This window comes from Astatotilapia calliptera, chromosome 18 (assembly GCF_964374335.1).
Source record: "Astatotilapia calliptera chromosome 18, fAstCal68.1, whole genome shotgun sequence".
Taxonomy (NCBI): Eukaryota; Metazoa; Chordata; class Actinopteri; order Cichliformes; family Cichlidae; genus Astatotilapia; species Astatotilapia calliptera.
The window spans coordinates 31,534,938-31,559,375 of NC_137439.1; the positions used below are offsets into that span (position 1 = coordinate 31,534,938).

Sequence of the window (24,438 nt, forward strand, 5' to 3'; positions counted from 1 at the left end):
TGTGTCTGTGAAATGAAATTATTTGCTCATGATTTGATGTTTTATCCTACGCAGGGATTTTAACATAAATATAATTCAAGCATATGAGTCTGTAGAGATTCATTTGCTTTTGGAGCCAGCTTCAAGCAGCCTCTAAAATTCTACAGTCGATCTCCCTTTCCCCTCCTCAGCAAAGGTTGGCAGTAAAGCACCTGATGTTACTGTTGTTCACCCTTAAAAGACACGAAGAGGAAGAAGAAGAAGAACGCCCATTTTGCTTAGAGTGTCCGCATCGAAGAGTACAGAAATATCAACAGACAGAAGAGGACAAAGAGCTGCAATGGACGGGTAAATGTATTTATGTTGCAGCTGGTGCTTTTGGGTGTGCCCTCCACAGCTATGCGTGGGCCGTATTCAGAATAAAGCATTTCCCCTGCTCGGTTTGACACAGGCTAAATGTTAGCTCCCCTGCAAATCGTGAAGCTGTATAAAGCGAAGTGCACGACGTTAGCTAGCTAACGTCACGAAATGTATTACTGAAATGTCTTGATTGTGTGGGGAGCATTATTCAGCAGTATGTTTTATGTGTCTTTTTCTAACGTAATGGTAATGCCTCGTGTTAACAACCTAGTTAGATTAAGACACTTATGCGTTTCGACGTAATAATGCATTGTTTTGTGTGTAAAATAAAATTGAACGTTTGCTTGCTACATTAACAAAGCTGCCGGTAACAGTGGAATCAATGTAAGTGGTTTCATGGCATTGGCGACTATTACTGTCAGTTATTACAATTTTAATAAGCGATTAGTTAACCCGGCGTTAATGAATCATGTCAAAGCCGACATGACTTGACAGTTGGAGCTGCTCGCGCATTAACTGAAAGCAGGCTCCTTTGTCTGGAATAATGTATGCTACACTCACCTCTGTCGGGGTATTGTACATTAAGGGTTTAAAAAAATATATATTATTATTTCACTGTGAGAGTGCGTCGCACAACGGTTTGTGCAGTTAACTATATGCAAAATAATGCAATAAATAAAGGCGGTTTTTTGGATTTAGGTTTGTTTTAAAACACTTTAGCATCAGTATCAGGTGCTCATACTGCTCGGACTGTACATTTGGAAAGAAAATGGATAAACGAAAGGTGTGTAAGAGGAACGTATATCAGTTTAGTAAATATGGCCATATTCAAAGCAGGCTGTAAAGTTGGTGGGTGTGTTGAAACAGAACAAATGTGATCTGTATTGTTTTTCTTCGAGTAGTAATATGATTTAAGGGAATATTGGCACCAAAACGACATATACTTTGTCATTTTTGTTACTCGCCTAGACGGTACAGTTTCTACTTAAAGCTCTGAAATAAGAAAATCAGTTGTTTTACAGACTGCATTGATAGTTGTATCTGTGCAGTCATCAGAGCTCCAAAGTATCGACAGTAATAAATGAACACAAGTTAAATTCTCACCAGCAACATAATCATTTCCAATTTTACTAAGCAATACTTCAATTTTGGTTTTAATTATGAGAACAATTACATTGTTTCAGTGCTCACGAGATTTGCAGTTTATCCTTAATCTCTTTTCCCATTTGTTTTTGGCAGTGATGTTGCGGTTGGTGTGAAAGTAAGTTGTACTGCTGAGTTTTGGTTTTTTTTCCCTCTACTCTTAACAATTATGTATTCCCTGACTGTTTGACATGATCTTTTAGATTTTTCTTTGTATACCTTTCAGATTTTGTTGAACATAGAAATTTTAACTTTTTTTCTTTTTTTGCTTGTTTTACTAGAGAGGCTCAGATGAGCTCAACATGTACGGTAGCAGCCCCAACTCTATGACTGGTGAGTTCAGTTGTAGCTTGAATGGAACCCACAAGCACCTCCTTAAAAAGTGTTTTACGTGCATATGATACGTGACCTAAAAGATAAATTCAGTGCTAACGGTTCCCAATATTTCTTTTCTCTGTCAAGTCATGATTTCACATTACAAGTTCATAATAGTTCTGTTCTTACTTCTTTGTTACAGTGATCCTTGAAAATGTGTCAGTGAACAAGTATGCCCAATAACATGACCCAAACTGTGTGGTTTGATATGAAAAGCTATTGATCCTTAATGTTTGTCTATATGTGCATATGCAGCGAATGGCAGTGACAGTAAGAAACAACGCCTGGACGAATCACCTCCCTCCAGAGTCCTCCACATCAGAAAACTTCCCAATGAGGTGTCAGAGACTGAAGTCATCGCTCTGGGGCTGCCCTTTGGAAAGGTCACCAATATACTGATGCTAAAGGGGAAAAACCAGGTGAGCTACAGTGAAATATTCTCGTTTCGGCTAGTGCTAGGATGGAAAATAAAACATTCAACTTTTACACAGAATGGGAAATTAACTATTATGCACTGGGCCTAATGCAAGGAAAAAAGGCTATTTTCAGCCGCTCCCTTATTCCAAAGGTGTCACAACAGCAGTGGTGTGATTTGTCAGAATCCAAGAACTGAATACTGTAAATAGATGATTTTACATTGTAAACTGCAAAAGAAGATAATGCTAGTTATCACTTTACCCCCAAAAGCAAATGTTGAAAGGACAAAACTTTCCTAGCGAGTACTCTTGTAACAGTTACGTTTCTCTATCAAAATATGCTAATATTTGCATGTGCATGTGCAATGACAATAAAGTTGAATTCTATTCTATTCTATTCAAATACAGCAAATTTAGAAAAAAAAGCTCTCACATTATTTTAGTCACGGAAAGCCATTACTAACATAAGGTGAGCAGAGTTTATTTCCCCCCCAAAAATTCATTCCTATATTGAATGAGCGTCTGGCCAGTTATGAATACAGGTGGACTTACTAGTTCATTAAATTCAGTGAGACTGTGTCTGTTCCCCGGGGGCTTTCATTGGTGTTATTGATGCTCTGTGAAATTAGCCATTTGTGTTAATTTTTTCCTGGATTTTTTGTCACCTCAACTGTAGCATTATCATTCTTCAAAAGTTGAACATGGTGTACCTTTCCAGGCTTTTCTTGAGTTGGGCACAGAGGAAGCTGCTGTAACTATGGTGAACTACTACACAGCTGTCACACCACAGGTCTGAAGTACAACCTTTTCTATAAGCATTAATGTTTTCCGCTGTTGCTTTAATTCTTAGTAACTAATATGTGGATTTGTATTGTATTCAGGTCAGAAATACTCCAGTCTTCATCCAGTATTCCAACCATAAGGAACTGAAAACAGACTCTGCTCTTAACCAGGTAGATGGATTTATTTATTTGTATTTGTACACTAAAGACTGTCCTTCACCCAGTCCTCGATGAATTAATCTTAAATCACCTTATATTGTTGTGTCTTTTCTCTTTCCATTCAGAGGGCCCAGGCAGTACTGCAGGCAGTGTCAGCAGTTCAGGATGGAAGCTCTCCGTCCTCTGACCCAGGAGTTTTGGACTTAACTCCACCCCCCAGCCCTGTCCTGCGAATTATCATTGACAACATGTTTTATCCTGTCACATTAGATGTTCTACAACAGGTAAAACATGAATACTAAATTTGGCATTATGTTTGGTATTCACAGTCTGGTATTTTCTGATGTTTGGACTACAGGTCAGAAAAAGAGCACAGAAATAAACTAAGGGTGCATATATCCGATATTTCGATCAGATATCCAGTACTGACCCCAAAACTGGATGGTAAAAATGGTAAATGGACTGGTTCTTATATAGCGCTTTTCTACTGAGCACTCAAAGCGCTTTACAAGATGTCATGACAATGGACTGATCTATAGTTTGAGTCCTTCCTTTCAATTCTGTGTTTGTGTGCTATCCAACAGCTAGCTGCAGAGCTAAGGTAGCATAAAGCTAACCTCAGTTATACAAAGCAGCAGCAGTTTGGATGCATTTCTCATTGCCAACAAAGTTTTCTTGCTCAACTGTAAACTGTGGTTAGAGTGACCTGACATGACTGAAAACATAGGATGACACAACTTTGCTTTTTCTCACTTTGTCTCCCTCGTTCACTTTCACTCCTATTATATTCTTTCGTAGAGGCATTACATCAGGTCCCAGAGTGAAGGACATTGGTTTGGTTTAACACTTCATGGGAAGCTTTTATTATGGTAACATAACATGATGTTGTCAACTCACTCATATTATTTGCCTCCAGATCTTTAGCAGTGCCACACTTCAAGTGTCTGTGAGAAGAAAAAGCATTAATTACTGTGACTGTAATTGGTAGCACTATGTAGGCAGGATAGCGACTTAATTTAAAACTGGTATCGCATCATACTCAGCATTGGCAGATGTCCGCAGCCAACGTATTGGATGTTATCTGGAAAAAAATGAATCGGTGCATCCCCACATCATCCCCATAAGACTTTTCAAAAGTTTTTGCTCACTAGTCATTTGTCTATATAGTTTGAAACTGTTATCATAACAAATCTAATTGGTGGGACACTGGTTTAGCTCACTGGGTTGAGCATGTGACCTATATATAGCCTTAATACAGAATCCTGGGTTTGATCTGCCTCGAGGCCATTTACTGTACATTTTGCACGTGGTTTTTCTCCCAGCTTTCGTCTCTTGTCTCCACTGTCCATCATTAAAATTAAGGGGTAAAAAGACCTCAAAATACATTTAAAAAAAAGAAAAAATTGTGAACCTTACTCAGTTTAAGTTTGCTGCTCATGGTTTTATGGTGTTTGTTTGTTTTTTTTTCTTTTCTTTTCTTTTCCTCTTCTCAGATCTTCAGTAAGTTTGGGACCGTAATGAAGATTATAACCTTCACCAAGAACAACCAATTCCAGGCTCTTCTGCAGTTCAGTGACCCCGTCAATGCACAGCAAGCTAAACTGGTGGGGCCACAAATACACAAACTGGAGCTAACACTCAGAATGCAGACTTACTTATTTCGAATTAGAATGGGAAGCAGATTCCAGGATTCTTGGTTCTGTGGAACCAGCTTCCAGTTTTAATTGAGGAGCCAGACATCCTCTCTACTTTTAAGATTAGGCTTAAAACTTTAATTTCGATAAAGCATATAGTAAGGGCTGGATCAGATAGCCCTGAATCCTTCCTAGTTACACTGCAATAGGTCTTTGCCTTCCCATTGTTGTAGAAGCGCAAATAAAGTATGCAGGCAGATGCATAAATGGCTGACAAAACCAGAAAAAACAATGCTTAATGTGTTGAGCCACTACATGCTGACAGAGTAGCAACAGTGTCTAACACTTTCTTTTCTCCAGGGTTATTAAAGTATATCTCTGTAGGCTTTAGATCTGTCTTTCTATCTGTCGCCATCTATGTACCAAAATACAGTTGTACAACATTGTCGTTGTTGTTATTGTTGTTGTTGTTATTAATAAAAATAATAATCTGGTACTGACCTCAAAATATGAGTTAGGAAGTGCTTTGCTCTATTGATTTCGTCTGACATCTTAAAAAAATTTCAGTATTTGATACCACAACATTGACTGCATGAACAGAATCAACTTTTGGAGACTATTGTACAAGCTTTTATTTCTCTTTTGTTCCTTTTACTTCAGTCTTTGGATGGACAGAACATCTATAACTCATGCTGTACTCTGCGGATAGACTTCAGTAAACTGGTCAACGTTAACGTCAAATACAACAATGATAAGAGTCGAGATTACACCAGGCCTGATCTTCCTACAGGAGATGGAGAGTCAACCAACAAGGATCATTCTTTACTGGGTAAATAGACTACCTCCTGAATCCATCTATCAAACATCAACTTATCTGTCCCTCCATTTATCCATAACCCTGTACTGTCACGTTCATAACTCCATTTTTTTGCTTTAGATGGAACACATCCACAAAGAAATTCTTTTGCCAGTCATGGGTCAATTTAAGGAAGTGAATTTGAAGCCAGTTTACCGACACATTATTACAGTTACACTGAATATGTCGTAATCCTTTCCGCTCTGTATTTGTTTGTGTATTTAAGAATAGAGAATAAAGAATGCAGTTAGTCATTATAATAATCAATCAATAAAGGCCAATAAATGCAAGTAAATAGATTGTTTGACCTACAGAGGGATGCATTTAAAATTAACTTTGAAAATTAAAGTGAATAAATGATCTGGCAGACATGTGTGGGTCCCTTCATGTGTATGCCTCCCCAGACAATTATGACCATCCAACTGGAAGCATAAAGTTCTCATTGGATTCTCCAGACCCTTTCAGATCGTTCACATGTGCTCATGATGAACCTGCTTTTTCTAATCTCTGAAAAACACAGTGCGCAAGTGGTTGACCTGCCAATTCTGGTATTCTGTGGCAAATGCCAGTCGGGCTCCACAGTGCCAGGCAGTGAGTCCAGGGCCCACTAGAGAACACTGGACCCTAAGCCACCCTTGTGAAGTCTGTTTCTCTTGTTTGGTCAGTTTGGAAATTTACACTACTGGTCTCCTGGAGGTCATTGTGTTGGGCAAGATTTCTGTCTCCCATCTGTGTCTTGGAATCTCCCGAGACTGTCCTGGGAGACATCGGACACTAAGAAACCTTCTGGCCGTGGCACGTATCGATGTGCCATACTGGAGGAGTTGGAATACCTGTCCAATCTCTGTAGGGGCTAGGTATCGCTGGTAGCGTCTCGCTACCAGTAGAGACACTGATAATAGCAAAATGCAAAACTAGTTAAAAAACATTAGAAAAGATAAAGAGGAAAACTTGTCAGTGGTCCCTACTTGTAAACCGTTCTTGTCACATTGTTGCCCCACTAGTGCACCTGTTGTTACTTTCATTAACACCAAAGCAGCTGTACCTGATTAGCCTTGCCCTTTGCTATTTACCTGACCAGATCAATATCCCATAAGTAAAACTGACTTGGTGCTAGGGTCTGGTCTGAGGTGTTTAAAGTTTCTGGGTAATATTATGAGTTGTCCTCTTTAGCCTGATAAAGTCTAGCACGAAACCGTTACAAAGAAATATATTGCACAAGTCGTTGATGGTGCATGGGAGTCAGTTAGAAATGTGCAATACTTCATACTTTTGCAATTTATGCAGTATCAGACACAAAAGCAACTTTTCGTGTTATTGTCTTCATAAACTTGGTGTTCGTTTCTACTGCCCTTGTGCTCTTCCCTTTTACATTAATGTTATTCATTAATCACTCTGAATATATTCTGCAAAACAATCAACTTTAACACCTTGTTACTGTATTGTGTATTAGGAAGGGGCAAGTATTTGAATTGATCAACCAATCAAGAGTGTGACTTTCAAACAGACCCAGCTTTTTGCAGTGTAGTGCACATTAGTCATTTTGCTGTTTATACAGGATATTGAAAGCTTATTTTTCTCACAGGCTTCCTAAATATGCGTCTTCTGGGTCAGTACAGTAGGTGCACCGGGTCATCTCAACGAACTGCTTATGGTTGGGAAGCATAATGCTTGTTGCCAAATATAGTTGCGGAAAACGACACAAATTCTTACAAGCTTACATTACAAGATTACAAGTTTGTTGTAGTAGCTACAAATTAAACTGTAGACATAGAGAAGTATCTTCCATCTTTGAAGCAAAAGAGATCTTACTTGCATTTATTTCCATCAGGTTGTAGCTGTGGGTCAGTTTGTTACATTTTATTTGAGAAGCAAGTTTCTTTCTCTTAGACAAGTACACGTTATTCATAGCAAATGACACCATTTGTATACTGACTTTTGGATGTCCGTAACTTGTCTCTGGTCTTTCTACTTGTACATAAATCATCTCTGTTCCTCTTTTTGTGAGGTGTCAGCTTACAGGTTGCTGGTGTATTGCAGCCGTGCTGTAATGCTGATATATCTTAGATCTCATTTAAGCACAGAGTTCTTTTTTTAATGTTAATTTTGTCTCTTCTAATCTGGTGACGATGCAGTATCTGACATGCACTATCTGAGTAGTTTTCGATAAATATTTACTTATTGACTGTAATAACTCATTAAATATAATACTGTTATTTAGGCCAGTATGGATTTTTGTGATATTTGTACTCTTTGGTGCTAGGTTAGCTAAGTGTTGTGTGGTATAAATCTAGCTGTTATTGTCTTGTAGGTACCCCATCTGGAGCACTAGCTTCCTACTCTAGTGGAGGAGGTTACTCATCTTCTCTCTCCCTCTCCCAGGGTGGAGGTACCTATACTTTTTTTTTTCTTATTTTTGTTTTTCCATGACTCTGCCTCTGTTACTGCTGCCCTGTCTCCTGTCATGTCCAGCTATGATTACTATAAAAGAATAGTGGTTACGAAATAGGTCGGTTGATTTTGGAACTAAATATATAAATGAGGCAAATAGTGGCCTTAAGAAACTGCTGTTTACCATCTTGTAAACACTTGGGTTCTTTGCAGTCCCCTGTATTATTATAGTTCATCACATAATAAATGTTTTTTCCCAATAATGTGCTGGCATTGATTAACCTGAACTATTTTTATGAGCTTTTTTAATCTTATTTTTAATATTTAAATATATGTATAGGTTGTGTTAAATTAGCTGAACTGTTTAAACTGTGCTTTTTCAGCTTAATTTAATAGCAATACTGAGAGTTTCAGAGATTTAAAGATTGCTGCGTTTTGAAGTCTTGAAGAATTTCTCTTTGTAGATTAACTTGTTCTGTTCACCAAAACACTGAAATGGTTTAAATGCAGGTTGTATGTTATGGCTGTTGATTTTTGTAAAAAAAAAAAAAATAGAAATAATATTCAGTCAGATGTGTGAAAACTGCTCATGGTTGTTTTTCTTCCCCATGTTTTAAAATGAGGGGTCTTTGTTGAGAGTGTAAATCTGTGTTGATTCAAATGGCCCTGTTGGTTGAATGCAGTGAGATTTGGGGGGGGGAAATGTTATGTGTGCTTCATTGTTGTCGACAGCTACACCTTCCCCCAGCTGTACAGTTACAGCTGTTACCTGTATCCACTAGCATATTTTTATTGGGTATGAAATAAAAGCAACTTGGAAAAAGCTTTAAAGGTTAATTAAAAAAACAAACAAACAACTCAATAATAACTTATATTATTTACTGTAGTTTTAACTGTTTAGCTGTTATCCATCCACATATGTTCCCCATTTACAGATTACAGCAGCCTTGATCATTCTTTGCTGTATGAATGATGTTGACTTTTGAAGGTTATGGGGCTAACAGCTTTTCTACTGGAAGCCCTGCTTCTCTATGTGGTTTACCTCTATAGAGAAGAAGCAAAAATGTTAAATGGTATAGTGCAGGTAATGTTCACTTTGGTGACCGTTCCCTTTCATTTCTGTAGTGCCAACAAGTACTCCTTTTTTTTTTTTTTTTAAAGTTGAGATAGCTAAAGTTAAATGGCAATTGTCATACCACCAATAACCTCAATCATGTCAGACCCTACCCTGAATTGGTTAGGTTGTCCATTTTGATTTCTTTTCATGTCTTTTTTTCTTTATCACATTTGAGGAATTGTTACATATTTCGCATTTCAGATCACAGTAGTTCTTTCATTTAGAATCTGTTAAACTGATTAAAAATAATAGCCCTGCCAATGCTTCATGCAGTTAGCTGACAATAAACAAGTGTGTTGGTGTTTCTAGTTTTTGTAGTTTAGTGTCTAATTCTGAGATGTGCCTTCTCTTGTGCTTTCCGAACAGGAGCCATCAGCCCTCTGAGTGCGGCAGCAGCGGCAGCAGCAGCTGCAGGTCGCGTTGCTCTATCAGGATCAGGAGTGTCAGGGGTCCTGTTGGCATCCAACCTAAATGAAGAGGTACACAAACCATGTGCATAATGTTAAAGTAATATTTTTAAGTTCTGTAAAATGCACTTATTTGAATTGTTGGATGCTGCTGAGGTTGGTAGTAGTGTAAATTCCTGTGTAGGCTGTGGTTGGATGTGTGCTATGTCTTTTGTGTGCTAAATTTTTCCCATATCTTCCTCCACTTAGCTAAAGTATAATACATCGTCTTGACCCCTAAGCTGTTTCAGGGTTTTCTTCACTTAGCACCAAAACTTTTTTCCCCAGTTAAATTGTCCAGTGTGGATTGGCCTTTAGTGTGGATTGGCCAATTTATCTTGTTTTCAAGAACTTTCTCAGATTCAGGAATGACTGTTAGGGAGTGGTGTGAGGGTGTGTGTGTCTGTATATGTGTGTTTTTGTGTCTGTGTGAGAGAGAGATGAATCTCCAGATTGATTTTGTTCTCCAAGACCCATCACAAGTCCTAAATTTTACTGTCTTAAAATATTTTCAACTACTTCATGTTTGATCCCATTGTGTCTGTCAGATGGTGAGAGGTTTCTCTGTAATAAACACCTGCATACTTGTATATTTTTTATCATAGCATTCTATTTAGTCTTTCAAGTTTTTGTTAATTTTCTAAGTGTAAATGTGCAACTATTCTGTCATCTGTTTTTCCAGTATCTTCTGTACCTGTTATCTTTTTCTGTGTTCCATCTCTCTATCAAACTCCTTCTCTTTTCTTCTCTCTCTGTCTGTCTTTGTCCCTCTCTGTATTGAAATGGACTTCTTAGTAAAATAGTGGTTTCACACTTCTACCCTTAGTGCAGGAGCTGTATCCTGACCGTTTCATAAGACCACACAGTTTTCTCTGGTGACCAATCCGCTTGAGAGCAGCAACTTCCACATACACTTGGGAGTCTGCTCAATACAGTCCATTTGTTAAGTAGTGTTTGGGTGTGGTGTGGCCATTCTTCATATTGTAAGTGTTGAACCCAAGTGATGTTTTTCAGTCACTTGCTCATTCTTTCTCAACTCTGTCATCAAATGTATGGATGGATTTTAGCTGTCTTAACACAGTAGACTTGAGTTTCCAGTTTTCATAGTAAAAGAAGTCCCAGACAATGAGCAAAACTTTAAAAAAAGCTTTCATCCATCTTGAACATTCTAAAATTTTTCGACTAATTTTGGTAGTAGTAAAATGTGACAAACTGACACCCTTGTTTTGGCAATGGCCTCTGTTAACACAGAGGATCTTGTTCCAGGGTTGGACTACTTATAGTGATGACACAAGGACTTATTTGAAATGTTAGATTTTTTTTTTTTTAAATAGGATGAAATTTGTAAAATGAATACATGTTCTTTTATGAATAGCTTTTTAGATCGTCCTGGTTTTAAATTGCCGTACATGGGAATGCGCCGACCCAATGCCAGTCATGACTCTGAAAGCTATATTAGGTATCAGTGACAGCGGGCCAATGAGAAACCAGTGTGACCATTAATGACATCACAGTAGTGTCACACTGAGCTTAAATGACACAAATGCATTCTTTCATTGTAGTTTGCTTTTACAAACAATGATTCCGAATCTCCTCCTCAGAGGGATGGAAACAGCTTTGTATTTTAGTACTAGCGGACTATTGGATCGGTACTCCGTATTAGCAGGTATATTACAGGTGTTATTGCCTTGGATTGGTGCATCCCTAGTAATGTTTGAATGAATAATTTATTGCTTTGCATTTAAGTGGTCTAGCTCCATTGTTTGTATAAAGCTCCTCCACACTTGTCAGTTTGATCTGCCAGACATGGATGGTGGTTCTTGTGGTGCTCGATGCCTCCAGCCATCTGCTTCATGGTACTGTGTCCTTTTGGTTTGATGTGTCCTGCTGCTCACTCTTCCACTCACTCTTTGTTTTTTTGTTTATTATTCTACCTGCCTTCCATTGTTTTGTTTTGTTTTCTTCGCTGTTAAATGCATTCCGAAAGAAATGTTTGCATATGTGTGTAAACAAAACTGGACTGTGTGTTTGAAATCCAGCCAGCAATCAATCAGACTCCGTTGATATTCCACTGATGCTCTGTTTACTGACCTCTGCTTTGGTTTTTGTCCTCCTCTCCTCCTTTCTCCTTTCCCTGCCTCCTTTTTTCCCTCCTCTGCTCCCCCTTCACACATTTATTTTCTCTCCATGTGGCCATCCATTCTTTACTGCCGCACACTTCTCTTAACCAATCATCTACATTTGCCCTGAATTATTTTGCCTCCTTTCTCACTTTTTACTCTTCACTTTTCTCACTCTGATCTAAAACCAATTTGGTTTTGCCATTTTGACCCACCTCCTCTCCGAAAATCCCACTCCCCCATGGCCTTCATCTTTGCTCCACCCCTCACCATCATGGAAACCACCACCCCTCGTCCAACGCTGGGCGGTCTGATTTCTACCTTCGTCTCTCCTCTTCCTCCTCCTCTGCTCCTCCTCTTCCTGTCCTCTGCTCTGCGGTCTCTCTCTCTAAAGATGGTCACGCCTCAAAGTCTCTTTACCCTCTTCGGTATGTTCAACCTCTACTATTCTATCTGTATATCTCTCTCTGTTAATCAAGTTTTGTTCACTTTCTTCAGTGATGTCGTGGACTTCTGTATCTTCCTGTATTTCCAAGCCTTTCTCTATTATATTGTGTACTCAAGAGTTCAAATATACTTCTGTCACCACATTAAAAGTGCAGTGAGTCTGACAGATTGTCCATTCGGTCAGCTTATCTCTAAACTCAAGACACCAAAACCACTTACATATATACCCTATAACGCATAAGAACTCTGCCTGGTCCACAGTTGGTGTAGCAGGCCTTCAGTCAAAAGACAAGTTTCTGTTTTGTTTTTTGTTGTTGGTGTTTTCTTTTTACATGTACAATTGCAGAAAGACGAAAAAGCCAAACTGTCAACTGCATATATGTATCTAAAATACTGCACCATATTTTCTTCAACTTAAGAATTTTTTCAAGTCAATAGTCGGGTGTCTCTGTGAACACTGAGAGAGCTTTTAATTGTTCATACTGAGCATGGAAAAAATGTATGGTATATGGACAAAAGTATGGGGAATCTTAAAATTTAGGTGTGTTTTGACTCTTTGCCACAGGAGTATAAAATTATACATCTAGCCATGCAGTCTGCAATTTGTGGAAGAACTCATTGAATTGGAGCATGGTACAAAAATAAAATGGTGATGTTGCAATAATTCAAATCGTAAAAGTAAAGTAAAGGTACAGAGAGGGGTCACTAATGCTCTGCTGACCCAAACATCCTCTGCCATTAACATCAACACAAAAACTGTCCACCAGGAGCTTCACAGCATGGTTTTCCATGGCTGAGCAGCTTCTGTACGTGTAGCTGGCATTGACAAGGTTTCAGACTGAGCTTAACAGTTTATGATATATCTTTAGTTTTGCATGTTTCTCGTACCACAGCACACACAGACCAGTAAAAACAAGAGAAAATGTTTTTTTAATGTCCATGGCCATTTAGAATCACCAGTTAATCTAACATGCATGTCTTTGGACTGTGGGAGGAAGCAGGATTTTTTTTTAGTGGAAATCCATGCAGGTACAGGGAGAACAAGCCCCAGCCAGCCAGTGCTTGAACCAGTATTTGCATTAATCACCCTAATTTTTTTCTTCTTCTTATAATTTTAAAACTGTACCCTAAAAGTGCATTAGGAAAGGGATTATTTAATGACTAGGAACCTGTTTCAGTGTTGATATGAACACCTGACTATTGTTTTAGGACTAACCTTTAAATACATTGAACATCTGCCTGTGAAAATGTAATTCAACTGCTTCATTGTAAAAGTGAGTGCTGAAAGGTTTTACAGCCAGTAGAAGTAATAGAAGCGTTGTTAGAGCACCACAGCGACCACAAATGAGATAAAATTTGTTTTAGATGAAATGGCAAAATAAATATTTGTTCCACTCTCAAGTTTATTAGCAAAGACCACAGCAGAAAGTATTGCATCCCTGCAGATTTCTGCTGTCTTTCTCCTTGTGCCTTGGCTACCATGTGTCTTTTAGTGGTTTTTTATTTTTTCCTTCCTTACTGATAATCAGGTTGATCACGACAGTCCTGTGTACTCATTAAGACTCATTCTTGCGCTACTTTTCTTTCTATCCTTCTTTTCCTAGATTTTGTTTTAAACAAGTGCAGTCAGTTTGCAGTTGGATTTTGCAGCCAATCAATCCTCTAAATAAGTTGTGTCACAAAGGTCACATTGGACTGTCGAGTAGCACGAGAGTTTCTTGCCTTTACACTCATATAAACTAGTTTTTAGTTTTTGCAACTCCAAGATGTCCACGGTTCAAAATATCTCCATTCAAAATCACTGAAAAGATATCAGTCGTTCTGAGTTCTAACTAAGTCATGTTCCTGACTTAGTTTACTCTATATTTGTTTAATGACGTGTATTTTTGACCATGTCCGTGTCTAGTTTTCCATTTTGAATTGCATTATTAGGCTGGATTTGTGAGTCCTGCATACACTGCTCAATAATCAATCAGGTGTCATTGCTAAAGCTCAACCACGATTTTCTCATTGGTTCACAGTCATGATATAAAACTACTCAGGTTCACAGAGGCATTTTATTGACTTTAAAGTTGAAGTCAAATGGGAAGATTCCATCTTTTTCATTTGTCTTTCTAGCACTAACTTTATTCCTTCCATCCTTCACACTTCTCCTTTTTTTATCTTCGTCGGCTCCATCTCTCCTGCTCTATCTGTCTTCTTTCTCTTCTCCCCTGCTCTCTTTCTCTCCTATCGATCTCCCTCTCTCGCTCGCGCTCGTTCTCTCTCGCTCTTTCTTTCTGTACCTTCAGGGGTCTATGGTGATGTGCAAAGGGTAAAGATACTCTACAACAAAAAGGACAGCGCTCTGATTCAGCTGTCAGATGGCAACCAGGCTCAACTTGGTAAGTTTGAGATCATTTAAGGCATGATGCTTGTATTTTTACAATCACTGTTTCAGGCTTAATGTGAAAACTTGCCAGTTCCACTAGTTGACATATTTTGAAGAACTCTTTAGGAAAAATGTATTTATTTATTATTTCACTGAAAAAAATGTTCTGTTAAAGATTCTCATTGATATGAAGAAAATGAAAGATTTTGCATGTACAAAGTCACTCGAGTAGTGATTTTGATGATTACAGTACAGTAATCATCAAAATCACTGCATCACAAAATTTCATATTCTCAACATTTGTCAGATTTCAAGTTTTTTTTTTTTCCTCTTGGTTTGCATTTCTCACCTGTAGCCATGAGTCACCTGAATGGTCAGAAGGTGTTTGGTAAAGTGATGAGAGTGACACTGTCCAAACACCAGACTGTGGCTTTGCCCAGAGAAGGACTGGATGACCAACTATTAACTAAAGGTAAGATGATCCTGGAAGGCAACAAGGCAGTATCTTTCATGTTGCTTGTTGTGTATCAAAGGATTAACCCAGCCACGGGAGGCCACAGTATAATGGCTTGTCCAAAATAGTAGCAGTTTTTCCTGTAATCATCATTAAAACCTTTACTGGAAACAGCTGGTACTTACCTTCATCAAACCACCTGTTTAACAAACTCTGATGTGAAGAAAAGCAAACTTTGCAGCTGCTCGCATCCACTGCCACTTTTTACACAGTGAAAAATCTGCAGTAAAGCTACAAAGGTTGTACTGAAATATACAGAAGTTAAAATGAAACATGCAGATGAACTGTTAATGTAATCCAATTTGGTGTTTAAATTAGACAACTGGCTGAAGGCTGGAGACAGCCATTCTGTTTTAATTTTTTAACAGTGTACTAACTTAAAACACTACAATTTCTAAAACTTTTGTTTTTGCACCTTTGAATATTTATTATTGCTCATTAATGAGACAAAAGTATTTCTTATCCAATTTATCGATGGAATAATCAATGAAATACTTGATTACTAAAATAAGTGATAACTGCAGCCTTACTCCAAAGCTGCAGACCTGACTTTTAAAAAATAGCTGGTGTCAAGCCCTGCATCAAGAATAGCTGCTCCCTACAGGTGTCGCCACTGCAGCCCAACGCTCTGTGTGTTTTCCTTCACTACACTCCAACAAATCCTGTATGGAAATCTCGTTATTTATGATCCACATGTTTGACTTTACCAAAATTTGTGTGGCATACCAAAAAGATGATTGTGTGTCAAAGGAGAGACTTGACTTAAAAAAAAAAGTTTGCTCACTTTGCCCCTTTGGATGTTACACTTCTATCGCCAACTTCATTATTTTAAATAAAGAACATTGAAACAACTGTTATTTGATGAAAAACAGCTGTGGCCTGATCTAGTTACATAAGTGCATAAAACAATATGTAATAAAGGTAATTTAAGATGCTAGAAAGTTTTTTCTCTGTCTTAATGGCAGCGCTGTCCTGCTTGGGAGAACCAGATGCCATATTCAAAGATTGTTCACCTAGTCCAGGGGTCAGCAACCTTTAACACCGAAAGAGCCATTTCCACGCTAAAGAAAACACTGGGAGCCGCAAATACTTTTTGACATCTAAAATAAAGATAACACTGTATATACTGTTTTTACCTTTATGCTTTGTGTGAACAACTAAGGTATGTTGCTTATGAAATCCTTGAAGTGCTACAGAGAAAATTACATTTTATTTATGCAATTAACACATTTTGAACTCTTAAAGAAATATAACAAAAGGAAAGACACCCAGCTGAACTAAAATGATCCATGTAGCAAACAAAAACTGTTATATCGCCTTTGGGCTTTTGGAGCTTTTGGAGCTTTGACCTGACTTTTAAAAAATAATTGTAAAAAAGCACTATGCTGCTGAAAAATGAAAAATAGATATTTGTTAAATTCTGCCTAAATATGTATTTTACCTGGTTAATGTGTGTGGCGGGGCGTGGTCCGCAGCGCCGCTGCAGGGCAGGCGACGCACCTGAGCGGTACCCGCATAGATAGCACAGACGGGTGCTATCTATGCTGTTGTGTTATTATGTGTCGGGCTGTGAGCTGAAAAGCTACAGCCGTCTGTATGCGTACAGCAACCGTGTGTGAAAAGTGGTCAATAAAGAGATGCTGAAAAGCATGTTCATGGAAACATCGTCGGGTCTGCCGTGGTATGTTTACAATGGGACTTTCATCTTTACGCAGGACTGTAAGCTGTCGTCTGTGAGGCGTGAGCGGTGTTTGTTTTTAACGTAGTTCACGGTGGAGAACAGCTGCTGACATAATGTGGATCCGAAGATCCATAATTGGCCTACCTGGGGTTGAAAGTCTCGATAAATGCACGGCGTTTTGGCGGGTACACCGGCTTCCACGAGTGTGACGCTTATTTTGAGCAATGAAAAAATAATAGAATATAATTTTATTTTTATATTTCAATATCACAATAATCTTCCAATTTAGAACTACAAGTTAAAAAAGAACTAACATAAATAAATCACACTTCAGCTAAATACTTCTAATTTATTTTCCCAAACCACGCGGAGCCGCAGTATAAGGACTAAAGAGCCGCATGCGGCTCCGGAGCCACAGGTTGCCGACCCCTGACCTAGTCCATGAGTCTAAAAATGTTTGTAGTTTCTAGATTTGGTTATTGAATTATTAGCAAAACTTTTTAGCAGGTGTTTTTGTCAAGATGTGGATATTTTGTTTTCAATACACAGATTTTTCTGGCTCACCACTCCATCGCTTTAAGAAGCCAGGATCGAAAAACTTCCAGAACATCTTTCCACCCTCAGCAACGCTTCACCTCTCCAACATTCGGTAAAATAGCCACGGACACATTGTATTATTTACACTGAACAAAAATATAAACGCAACACTTTTGTTTTTGCTCCCATTCCCCATGGGATGGACGTAGAGACCTAAAATTCATTCCAGATACACAATATAACCATCCCTCCCAAACAGTGGTCACAAATCAGTCCAAATGTGTGGTAGTGGGCACATCTGCTATATTGAAATAATCCATCCCACCTCACAGGTGTGCCACATCAGGATGCTGATCTGACATCATGAGTAGTGCACAGGTGTACCTCAGACTGCCCACAACAAAAGGCCACCCTGGAATGTGCAGTTTTGTCTCACAGCAAAATGCCACAGATGCCACAAGCAATGAGGGAGCGTGCAATTGGCATGCTGACAGCAGGAATGTCAACCAGATCTGTCGCCCGTGCATTGAATGTTCATTTCTCAACCATAAGCCGTCTCCACAGGCGTTTCAGAGAATATGGCAGCACATCCAACCGGCCTCACAACCGCAGACCTCGTGTAACCACACCAGCCCAGGACCTCCACATCCAGCAGGTTCACCTCCAAGATCGTCTGAGACCAGCCACCCAGACAGCTGCTGGAACAATTGGTTTGCACAACCAAACAATTTCTGCACAAACTGTCAGAAACCGTCTCAGGGACGCTCAACTGCATGCCCGTCGTCCTCATCGGGGTCTTGACCTGACTCCAGCTCGTCGCCGTAACAGACTTGTGTGGGCAAATGCTCACATTCGATGGCGTCTGGCACGTTGGAGAGGTGTGCGCTTCACGGATGAATCATGGTTCACATTGTTCAGGGCAGATGGCAGCTGAGAATGTCCCAGTTCTTGCATGGCCAGTATACTCACCGGACATGTCACCCATTGAGCATGTTCGGGATGTGCTTGACCGGCGTATACGACAGCGTGTACCAGTTCCCACGAATATCCAACAACCTCGCACAGCCATTGAAGTGGAGTGGACCAACATTCCACAGGCCACAATTGACAATCTGATAGACTCCATGCGACAATGTGTTGCACTGCATGAGGCAAATGGTGGTCACACCAGATACTGACCGGTTCTGGGTCCCCAGACCCCCAATAGCGCAAAAAACTGCACATTCCAGGGTGGCCTTTTGTTGTGGGCAGTCTGAGGTACACCTGTGCACTACTCATGATGTCAGATCAGCATCCTGATGTGGCACACCTGTGAGGTGGGATGGATTATCTTAATATAGCAGATGTGCCCACTACCACACATTTGGACTGACTTGTGACCACTGTTTGGGAGGGATGGTTATATTGTGTATCTGGAATGAATTTTAGGTCTCTACGTCCATCCCATGGGAAATGGGAGCAGTAACAAAGGTGTTGCATTTATATTTTTGTTCAGTGTATAATTCTTTGCTTCAAGGTTATAACAGTTGCTGTTTTCCTGTTTAGTGATGGGGTAGGAGAGGATGACCTGCGTCTTCTGTTCTCCAACAGTGGAGGGACTGTGAAGGCCTTCAAGTTTTTCCAGTAAGTAACCTTTCAGGATGAAGTTATTTAAGACACTATAAGTGGTATTCGTTCTACTTTAAGTTAAAAGCAGTAAACTTTGAAACACTTTAGATAAGTAGCATGCAATTCACTGGGGTAACTTACAAAAGAACACTAGAACCACAAGGGGATCATTTTGACCCTTTGGAATTTTTTAAATTATGTAACTGTGGTCAAATTAAAACACTATCATTTCATATTCCCAAACCATTCCTATAATGGGTTTTTTCATCAAATGGGACATCATTTTGTTCCCATAGAAATTAATGAATAACAAGAACAGAACATGTTGGGTTGCCTAGTAACACATATTGTTTACACACATTTTGATGTGCATATTGCTATGACATGAGGCAGAGCTAGCTGGATGTGATGGATTGATAAAAGATGAATAGTTACTCCGGGATTGAAAGGTCGTGGGTGGGATGCTAAGTCGTGTCAGAGCGCGTTAAAGAAGGTGGAGTGTGTGAGAGAACACATGGAGAACCTGGTGGCTGTACAGAGCAGTGAAATCCAGAGCTCAGCAGCCTGAGCTCCAACTGTTTATTGATTGATTTATTAAAACATTCTAATATATATTTGAACATTGCAGCCTGTAATGAAATAATCAAATTATCAAATTCTGGCAGTTGTAATGTTAAAGAAGAAGTGAACATGAGTGAACATGTTTTTCTTGCTCCCTGTGACATTCAACTTTTCTTTGTTTCCCGATTAAGAGACCGTAAGATGGCTTTGATCCAGATGTCATCAGTTGAGGAAGGGATCCAAGCCCTGATGGATCTTCACAACTACGACATGGGAGGAAATCACCATCTGAAAGTCTCCTTTTCAAAGTCTACCATCTAATCCAAATCCTTGTCACATTCAGATCTGTGACAAGCCAACAAGTCACTGTCAGTGGTCCCCTTTTTGAAAATTTCCTTGGAATAGTTTTCAGTGAAAAAAATGAGAAAATCAGAATTTCACTACAATATATTTTCTCAACCAGTAGAAGCAGTGCTTACCTCAGTCTCAGCCCAGAGGCAGTTCTGCTTTGATCCGTACAACATGTTAAAGAGCAACTAAACACCAGCTGAATGTGTTATCTTTGTTTACCAGGGTTACAGGTGAAAAAGACTTCAAATCTAACCTGGTGTTGAGATCCTCTTTAGAGCAGTACAGACTGGTAGTTTTCATTTAAAGTGCGGTCTGTGGTTTATTTCGTGTTGAACTGTCTGTCAGAGTTGACCTCTCCCTGAATTTATCTTTGAAGTCTGAGTCACTTCTCTATGTATTCCTTTCTGAACCACCTACTCTTTCAGCAGATACCAGTTTAAACATCAGGCTGGCATTGTTCTGAAAGCCATTTACATCGTCTCTGCTCCTCTTTGGTTGTCTGTTATTTTAAGATGTTTTCTGGACTGTTCCGCTTCTTCAAATCTCATGTAGTTCATTGCCAAAGTATGACATGTTCAAGGGAAAAAGAAATCTAGCAGTGGGCATACAGGAGTCGAAAGAAATGTAAATATGACCAGTATTACATTAGAAGCACTCGTTACTTAGAGGGGGTTTCTTTACCTACACCCAGTCATTTTAAAATGTAGTTTAAACACCAAGTGTAACAACAGTTTTTAACACTTAATGCACAAGAGTCATTGTGTCAGAATTTCACCATTTCTGTTTTTTTTTCCTTCACTTGCATACTTTCTTGCTGGTTATCCTGTCTCTGAACAATCATTTTGGAAATTGTTTCTACATTTAAAGAACATTAGAAAGTCTATTGTACCTTTTTTCTATATGATTTTAAAAAGATTTGTAGGAATGATAGTCATCGTTTGAAGTGAATTATGCTTGTTTCGGACATGTATGTCCCTGAAATGTCCTTCACAGCACAACATAGAATGTATCGACTCATTGTAATCATATTAAGGATACAAAGGTGATGCCATCTGTTTCCTGTTTAAATCCCATCTTAGTCATTGGAAAAGCAGCCGTAAGTGGATGCACACACTCACATGCACAGGATTCTTGCTAATGCTATCTGTTTAAACAAGGGTTCAACATGTCATTCTGGTCTCTTGATATTAGGATAACCCATCGGGACCTAAGTACATGTGCCTTTAGTTTGATTTTACTGTTGTGTTTTTAAACAACATGTGTATTGGTAATGATTGCCAATCTTTTGTTGTAAACCTATGTTTGGAAAAAATGTCTTGTTAATTTTAAAAAGAAGCAAACCTTGTCTTTCAGTTCTCTTTGACAGTCCGTGGTTATTTATCAAAGTGAGACGCACAAAACTTGTCACTGTTTCAGCTGAGGTCGCCTCATAAGTTGGTTTTATTTCTCTCACCTCTCGATCTTGTTTCCAGCTGCAGAGTTTATTTTTAGACCGTTTTTAGATGATTCTTGTAAATTTTCTACCTGAGTTCAGTTTCTTTTGTGATAAGATTCAGATTAGCACAAATTAAACACGTCTTTTCTACCAACCAGCTCAAGTAAAATTGTGTTTGTGTATGTCTGGGTAGTTTCAGGCCTCTGCTCTCATCTGTACCTTATCTATAATAAACGTCTCTCACTCTGTTCACTTCTCTCTGCTCTCACTTCTTTCTCTCAGCTTTTCCCTCTTTTGGCTATTCTCTTCTTACCACACTTGCAGAGAAAAAACGCTGCACCTCCAAGGAACATCATTTGTTCTGCCTACAGTCTCATTTAAAATAGAAAACAAAATTATTTTTAATATGAAGACACCTCCAGCAGAACAAGGCTCAGAGCTTTACCTCTGTTGTGTTTATAGCCTTTTGGTGCTTGGATTAATCAGAAATAACGCAACCTGCTGTGAGGTACAGACCATCCAAGAAATTTCTGCTTTAAATGGGTGAAATTCCACCGGAGTCCCTTGGCATTCTGACTCTCAACTAATTGTCTTCAATTGTATTTCCATTTAGTATTATCTCATGAATATTTGTTTCCATACATGGAGTAGCTGTGACTCAGGAGCTAGAGCAGGTTCTAAAGTATCTTTGAGCATGATACTGAGCCCCCAGTTGTTCCTGCTTTGTGTGTGTGTGTGAGAGAGAGAAGTGATGTACACCTTAGAGTAGTAGTGTAGTGACTGTTGAGTGCACAGTATGGGTAGAAAAGTGCAATATTGGTACCAGTTCATTTAAACATGAATAGTCGAGAACCATCAGGCTACTTTTTGGTCTTCTGGTTTGGGAAACAAGTGGTTAATAGTGATGTGTCACTATTAACAGCTTTGTAGTGAATCAGAAGAGCAAACTCCCACCAGTGAGAGCCGGCTCTCCAATTCTTTTTTATGAGGTTTGTTGTGTTGGCAGCAGGGGCGTTTTAGCCCATTTTTGGGGGTGCCCAAAATGAATCAAAGCACCCCCGAAGATTTCTTACTTTTTTGACAATATTTGGTACAGGATATTGTCTTTTGTGTGTGTGTGTGTGTGTGTGTGTGTGTGATACACTGCAAAAAATATAGAAAGCATACAGTACTTGGTTGAGATGTAATATTTTAACAACAAAAGTATAGATACCCCTCTCCCAAAATGGTTTGTTCCAGCTCGCCTCGCCCCTACTCTGGCTCTGGTGCCCTTTGTGCCAGACCGATAGTCGCTGAGATGCAGCGGAGCGGAGGTGTACGTGCCTGCCTTAAAACAGGACATATTAGCTGCATTTAACCTTCAGTTACTCTTTATATAGTTAGGCAGGAGTCAGACCATGTTTCTTTTTAGCTGAAAAATATTACACCCGGTAACCTGCTGTGTTGAAAACGTGTTTTCCGACGATGTTTGCTACCCTACAATTCGTCCTGCTCTGTAGTAAAATAAGCGACATTTGACCGTCCTGTTGCTCCCATTGAAATGTATACAGCCTATTAAAACTTAAAAGTGTCTGTTGCCTGCTGTTGTTACCACTGTCCTGTCTGAAAAGGAATGAGAGATGCCGGTTATTCTGTCATATGTGCCGATATTAAACCCAAGGTACTTACCAGCTAACTGACTGCATTCCCATTAGCCTTATAACTCCTGTTGTGTGTGTGTGTTCAGAGAGACAGCCAGGTTCATAATGGATATGAGGAAGTTTTTTCATTCAGTTAAAAGTGTAAGATCAAATTATCCGTCAATAAAGGATAATGTTGGATCAGTGTTTCAGTATTTATATCTTTTATTAGATGTTCTTGTGTTTGGTTATTTGCCTGTTGGTTGAAAGTACACTGAGAGGGGACTTTTATATTAGTGATTTCAATAGTATTTTTTTCATATTAATTTAACTTTTTTCATCTAATACAATCTATTTGTGTATGATTGTCAGTCCAAAGAGGGAGAGGGGAAAGTACAAGGTCAGGAAGAATCAGGTAAGAAAACAGACAGGGAATAGTGACGGGCAAAACAGAAACTGTTAAACTGCTTGAGAGAGTTGACCACCAAACAGTGCTAGATTTGCCAACCTCAAGGTGAGCTAAATAAAAGAAAAAATCTGCAGAGCCATATTAGTAGTATCTGCAGTAAAGATCTTTTCATACATTGTACCATAGGCACAGTTGTCTCCATTTTTATAATTTTTTTAAAATTAATATTTTGTACATTTCAAGGACTCTTCTATTTTTGGAGTGTGTTTTTTTATGTATCTGTATTATATTATATATACACTTTAAAAGTGAATCTCTGTCCAAAAAAATGCACTCAGTTTACTTTTTACTCACTGTGAGCATTCATTCATTATTCTCCCCCAGTAATTAAGGTTAGGATATGTTTTTTTTTTTATTCTAATCCATTCTTCTTTTGCAGCATTTAAATAACCTTTGTCAGATTGGATGGTTTTGATACATACTTTTAAAAAAACTGTTGCTTTTCTTTCGCAAATGTGGGGATTAGAAATTTTTTTTCAGTGAAAACAGAATAAAGATCTACCACAAAGCAAGAAACCGAGACAAGGCTAATCAAAAGGTATTGGCTGAAGCATATGCTTATTAAATTGTGTTAAAATGTACAAAACAGTGATCTCATGTTTTGAGACTTGATGAATTTAAGAATCTTATTATTTAATAAAGAAGTTTGCAGACTTGCACAGAGATGGTAAAATTATGATGACTGATAACGGAGACGAAGATAACAGTCGACGAGGACAGGGAGGAACAGGGGTTTAAATGCACCAAGGAGACAGTCAGAGAACTCGGGACAACTGGAGACATTTAGGGATGCAGGGACTGACAGAGATGGGGAAGAAGTCTCATTGTGACAAGTAAAGTTTATCTTCCTTGGCTGGGCAGCTCTTCTGGTGCTCAGCACCCCCAAAGCCCTGATTGCCGAGTTTACTTTTGTCTGTATGTCATATTTATGATTAAAAGAAAAAAAAACATTTTTTAAAAAATCTAATGAAATTATTAGATATTGATATTTCATTGATCCTGCAACATGAAACGCTGGTAATGGAAATATCAATATTTCAGGATCGCTACGCACCTCACTACCCCCT

General features: G+C 38.8%; 1 protein-coding gene across 4 annotated transcripts; it reads left to right on the forward strand.

Moving 5' to 3' along the window:
• Positions 1 to 201: 201 nt before the first annotated feature.
• Positions 202 to 21,535, forward strand: LOC113010442 (polypyrimidine tract-binding protein 2-like). Of its 4 annotated transcripts, none has more exons than XM_080293022.1 (17): positions 202 to 327; positions 1,579 to 1,600; positions 1,764 to 1,815; positions 2,113 to 2,276; positions 2,950 to 3,063; positions 3,155 to 3,226; positions 3,340 to 3,498; positions 4,708 to 4,818; positions 5,509 to 5,677; positions 8,016 to 8,093; positions 9,579 to 9,691; positions 12,173 to 12,206; positions 14,517 to 14,609; positions 14,952 to 15,068; positions 17,341 to 17,440; positions 18,874 to 18,951; positions 19,689 to 21,535. In XM_080293022.1, the coding sequence occupies exons 1-17, from the start codon at positions 320 to 322 to the stop codon at positions 19,816 to 19,818; spliced, it is 1,614 nt and encodes a 537-aa protein (XP_080149148.1). In that variant the 5' UTR covers positions 202 to 319; the 3' UTR covers positions 19,819 to 21,535. The 4 variants fall into 4 exon arrangements, with proteins under 4 accessions (XP_080149148.1, XP_080149149.1, XP_026005269.1 ...); XM_026149484.2 differs by having other exon boundaries at positions 203 to 327; positions 2,992 to 3,063; XM_080293023.1 differs by lacking the exon at positions 8,016 to 8,093.
• The last annotated feature ends 2,903 nt before the right edge of the window (positions 21,536 to 24,438 follow it).